At 34.9% G+C, this 6,021-nt stretch overlaps 1 protein-coding gene across 1 annotated transcript; it reads right to left on the bottom strand.

Annotated features, from left to right (window-relative positions):
- Positions 1-322: 322 nt before the first annotated feature.
- LOC111088489 (ionotropic receptor 93a-like) lies at positions 323-4,863 on the bottom strand. The gene is made up of 4 exons (XM_022398786.1): positions 4,821-4,863; positions 4,517-4,682; positions 3,498-3,715; positions 323-614 (listed from the first exon to the last, which is right to left on the bottom strand). Exons 2-4 carry the CDS (start codon positions 4,656-4,658, stop codon positions 336-338), a joined length of 639 nt encoding a protein of 212 aa, XP_022254494.1. The 5' UTR covers positions 4,659-4,682; positions 4,821-4,863; the 3' UTR covers positions 323-335.
- Positions 4,864-6,021: the final 1,158 nt, after the last annotated feature.

Genomic DNA, 6,021 nt, shown 5'->3' with positions numbered 1-6,021 from the left:
ATCACCCACTGCCAATGCTCAGACTACTCAAACCGAATTATGGAATTTGAACGCCACTTTTATAACGCACCCACCATCTCATAATGCGGAGAGCGATTTTTCTGTTGGGGCAATGGGACGCGAACAATGGACCCTTACGAATCTAATCTTAACAATATGAATTGACACAATAAGTATTTCTGGCTAATAAAATGTTAAACGAATTATTTAAAGCGTGAAGTAAAGTAGTTCTTGTTACCGCCGTAGTTCGTCTGTAAACTATAGTTTTATTTATAACAAGTGTAGTCCAAAAAAGATTCAGTTGGTACTACTCCTTAACGCAATATTTACTCCTCTTACGCTGCATTGATTTTCGAAATAAATCGATCTCCTCTGCGCATGGAAAAAGCTAGTTCCTTCTCCAGAAAGGGTTTAGAGGTGATAGAAGTTCGACAAAACCCCTCTCGTATGAAGTCTTCCAGCATGGCCTGAGACATGAAATTCTTCTCATCAAGGTAAACTGCTTTTCCTGTTGCTACTAAATCAAAGACGTTGCTGTTGAGGTACGACTGAGCAGCCCTCTGACGATTCTCAAGAGCATTTCGGAGAGATACTAACTGGGCGACGTTTGAACTCTGAAATTTAAATTAATTATGCAGGTTACAATAAAATGTGAACTTAATTTCAGATGAAAATCAACTTTGTTTTTGCTAAGTCGTGAAAAAAAAAGAATCAAGAAAAATGTTACTTCCAGTGAAAGTGACGTGTTAGAAGCCAGCTAACTTTTGTATGGGTCCATATAAAAACATTATGTAAAACAGTTATTTCCAGTGAAAGTGACCTGTTAGAAGCCAGGTAACTTCTGTATAGTTCCATATAAAAACATTATGTAAAACAGTTTTTTTATATGGAAACATACAGAAGTTACCCGGCTTCTAGCAGGTCACTTTCACTGGAAGCAACTGTTTTACATAAGGTGTTTATATGAAACTGTACAGAAGTTAACTGGCTTCTAGCATGTCACTTTCATTAGAAATAACTGTTTACATAATGTTTTATATGGAATCATACAGAAGTTACCTGGCTTCTAACAGGTCACTTTCACTGGAAGCAACTGTTTTACATAAGGTGTTTATATGGGACCATCTAGAAGTTAACTTACCCGGTTTCTAGCAGGTCACATTCATTGGAAATAACTGTTTTACATAATGTTTTTATATGGAACCATACAGAAGTTACCTGGCTTCTAACAGGTCACTTTCACTGGAAGCTCACTTTCACTGGAAATAACTGTTTTACATAATGTTTTTATATGAAACTGTACAGAAGTTACCTGGCTTCTAACAGGTCACTTTCACTGGAAGCAACTGTTTTACATAAGGTTTTTATATGGGACCATACAGAAGTTAACTTACCTGGCTTCTAGCAGGTCACTTTCACTGGAAATAACTGTTTTACATAATGCCTGCTAGAAGCCGGGTAACTTCTGTATGGTTTCATATAAAACATTATGTAAACAGTTATTTCTAATGAAAGTGACATGCTAGAAGCCAGGTAACTTCTGTACTTCTGTATGGTCCCATATAAAACATTATGTAAACAGTTGTTTCCAGTGAAAGTGACCTGTCAGAAGCCAGGTAACTTCTGTTATAAAAACATTATGTAAAACAGTTGCTTCCAGTGAAAGTGACCTGTTAGAAGCCAGGTAAATTAACTTCTGTATGATTCCATTTAAAAACGTTATGTAAAACAGTTGTTTCCAATGAAAGTGATGTTTTAGAAGCCAGGTAAGTTAACTTCTGTATGATTCCATATAAAACATCATATAAAACAGTTGTTTCCAATGAAAGTGATGTTTTAGAAGCCAGGTAAGTTAACTTCTGTATGATTCCATATAAAACATCATATAAAACAGTTGTTTCCAGTATTAGTGTTTCGTTAGAGATCAAGAAATTTAATTTCTGTATGGTTCCATGTAGAAAAGTTATGTAAAACAGCTGCTTCTACTGCCAGTGTCTCGTTAGAGGTGAGGTAAGTTAACTTCTGTATGGTTCCGTATAGAAACATTTTGTATCAATATAGTATCTTCAACAGGGAGTAAATTACTAAAATCTTGTTATGAAATATATATATATATATATTAAATATGTCGATCTGAGAAATAAAATAATTTAAAAGAAACCTTAAAACTGATAAACACAATCCTATATAACAAACTGACTGAAGGCATTACGTCATATAACAAGACACCAGGAAAGTAAGACTTATAATGATTAGAGTAAACAGTGTGATCAGTAGGGTATCGTTGCTATTACGATCAGAATGTATCAATAAATAGTTGGGTGACCTCGCTGTTACAAACAGAATGTATTATTATTAATAAATCAGTTGAGTATCATCGCTGTTACGATCAGAATGTATTATTATTAATAATCAGTTAGGTATCATTGCTATTACGATCAGAATGTATTATTATCAATAATCAGTTGGGTATCATTGCTATTACGACCAGAATGCATTAATCATCAGTTGGGTATTCTTGCTTTTACGATCAGAATATACTATTATTGTTACGTCTCCGTTTGTTAATTGATTTCCCGTAAATTCGTTCCGACGAAACTTAAGCGACACAAGTCCTTACTTAATAAAACTGGTTTATTCTTTCCGAATATAACTTTACGATACACTTAATTTCAACAATCGCGCTAAAACAAACGCTATAACAACGAACTTCAACAATACTCTCTGACTGCAGATCAATTACTCACTACCTACACACACATTTTTCCGTCACATTGTCACCCTCTTATATATATATATACCAGACTACCCTATATCTAGTAATGGCTGGAGACCCTATATCTAGTAATCTCCCGACTATTCCTGAAGGTTCGAGAGGTGGCGTGACACTAGTCACGTGACCTCGCTAACGCAACATTATTAATAAGCAGTTGGGTATCATTGCTATTACGATCAGAATGTATTATCGTTAATAATCAGTTGAGTATCATTGCTATTACGACCAGAATGCATTAATCATCAGTTGGTTATCCTTGCTTTTACGATCAGAATGTATTATTATTAATAATCAGTTTGGTGTCCTCGCTGTTAGGATCAGAATGCATTAATAAATCAGTTTGGTGTCCTCGCTGTTAGGATCAGAATGCATTAATAAATCAGTTGGGTATCCTCGCTAACAAACTCAGATTCTCCATTTTAAAAGAAAGTAACTAATTAAGATTGACCATTTTATAGCACTATTTTACAACACAAAACTAAGACTGGCCATTATGCAGCAGTGAAACAAACTGAGATTGGCAAATTTTAAAGCAGAAAACAAAAACTGACCAAATTATAGCAAAAAAGCAACAAAGACTGACCATTTTACAGTACAGAAAATGATTAAGACTGACCATTCTATATCACAAAATCAAACTAAGATTGAGCATCTTACAGCACTAAAACAAAGCTTGACAATTTTACAGCAAGAAAACAAGGAAGGCCATTTTATAGGATACCTCAATTTCCTCCACTAAAGCAGTCCCACTTTCAACCATGATATTTATATTTGGGTTTTCTATGACGTCCTTCAAGTCTCTAACCAACCATCGGGCTTCAGGAAAAGTTAAAAAAGCGATGAGGTTACCGCTGTATGTGGCGATGATGATTAAAACTGACAGCCACCAGGTGATTAACACAAGTCGAGCTGAATGAGCTTTCGGTATGATACTGCTCCCTGAAAAAGCAATATTTACGTTAGCCAGAACATTATGTCTTGCATTGGCCAGAACATTACGTCTTACGTTAGCCAGAACATTATGTCTGAACGGTCCATGAAGACATAGTGCTTCTTTTAAAACACGAAAAATAAGATTAGCCAGGGTGAATATGAAGATATAGGAAGCTTAAAATTGCTTTTAAATGTATAAAGGCAAGCCTTTCTTAGATAATGGAAACAACCAGTCAATTATATACTCCTAAATAAGAAGTTATTGGTAGTTTGGTTAGAGAAAAAGTTACATAAGTTAGCAATAGCTAAGGCATTGAACATATTGTTTAAGAACATGTTTTGTCATATCTTTACACGTGAGGTTATCAAAGACTGAGTCGACAAATTGTATCAAACGTATAGTCTTCCAGACACCATGTTATCAGTAGTTGAGTCAACATTTTGTGCCAGTAAGTTATGGTTGTTTTATACACGAGGTTATCAGTGGTTAAGTTGATTTATTGTGTCAAAATATATAGATTTCTAGACACAAGGTCATCATTAGTTGAGTTGATATATTATGTCGTACATTTGTTATCTCAAACGCGGGGTTATCTTAAACTGAAACGGTCGACATATTGTGTCTAAAACTTATGTACTTCTAAATTCGAGGTTACCTATTGCTGGTTTGGCATGCGTTAAACATTTTCTCCTTTTTAACATATAATATTATTAAGTTCTATACGACTAACAGTATTTCGTAAGAATTTTTTAACATATTTATTTTTATACCATGAATCTAAAGATGTATATACTAGAAATTCTTACCTTGCTGCACCATCGTCCCATAAGACAACCACAAACAGTTCAAGTAGCTGAAGTACTTCTGGTTATTGGCCAAGTCTGTAGATAGTTTGTAGAATGGGCTGACACGATTTATTAAGAAAAATATAACGCTGATAATGAGCATAGCAAGAAAAATCGACAGCCAGGTCTGTAAAAACACAGTGATATTTTTAGTTTACCAAAATGTACTTTCTTTAATTTTATAGAATAATATTTAACCTCAATAGAGTTTAAAACACATATATTGTTTACGAGGTATGATACATTTAAAATTAGATGTACTTACATATTTTGTTCACTGATAAGGAATATAAATCATTTTTAAATTGAAAAAAAGTCAATGGTTTATAATTTGAAGTTTTAATAATTAAATTGGTTTAGTATAACAAATTTGACATTTTTACTTTCTTGACAGGTCGACATTGAAATCATTGTCTTAAATGTTTGGACCAAGTTTCTATTTGTACAAATACTGAGAGAATGATCGTAAGTTTCAGAAATATTGAGAGCAGAGGCATCGCTAGGTCCGTGCCCCGCTTCTATCTGGCAGTGCCACGAATCTCCAGTTATTGTCTTGAAAAATCATAATAGAAAACCATAATTGATATCATACTTAAACGCCGAAAGTTCCCGCGCCTATGGGCCCGAGTCCCGAATCGCCTAAGCACCTAGCGACGCCTCTGATTGAGAGAATGATCTTCCATTTACACAAATACTGAGAAAACAAGCTTCCATTAGCAAAAATCGACAATCACGCCTCTCTGACCACTAATGGCCCCAAGTGGCACAGCGGTACTCTGCGGACTTACAACGCTAGAAACCTAGTTTCGATACCCCTGGTGAGCAGAGCACAGATAGCCCATGATGTAGCTTTGTGCTTAACTTCAAACAAACAAACTGATCACTAACACCATTTTAATTGCAACGAACAACACAGTTCACGGCAAAACAATCACTCCTAACCTAAATTCATGGAAACGTACCCCTGAAATAAGCAACCTAATTCATGAAAGAAGAAGGCTCCGCCATCAATTCATCATAACCCGCGACATCTCATTAAAAACTTTAATAAACAACACAAACAATCAAGTCAAAAACATATTAAAATTCAGCAACAACACAATTGGGACACTTTCTGCAAATCTATTGACGAATCAAAATCCAATCCACCACTTTTTGGCGTAAATTTAAAAAGGTCTGCAACAACACCACAAATAATCTAATAATGGTTGGAAACGGCTTGAACAAATAATCAAAATTTTAATCAAGACACACGGTAATGTGTCGTGCGGTCAAAACAACCTGCTGCTGGACACTGTGTGTTATTAACAAGAGGGATACTTTAGCGATGTTCCACCTTCTGTATCTCGTACTGTGGTAATCTAAACTATCACATATTTTCAGTGCATGTGCTCTACTGGACTCAAATATCAAGGCAATCCATTAAGAAATACCTGAGATATAACATCTCCAATTTTGATTTAGTT

Source organism: Limulus polyphemus, unplaced genomic scaffold, assembly GCF_000517525.1.
Source record: "Limulus polyphemus unplaced genomic scaffold, Limulus_polyphemus-2.1.2 Scaffold3863, whole genome shotgun sequence".
NCBI lineage: Eukaryota > Metazoa > Arthropoda > Merostomata > Xiphosura > Limulidae > Limulus > Limulus polyphemus.
Note: the sequence above shows the minus strand (reverse complement) of the source record. Positions and strands in the feature narration are given on the sequence as shown.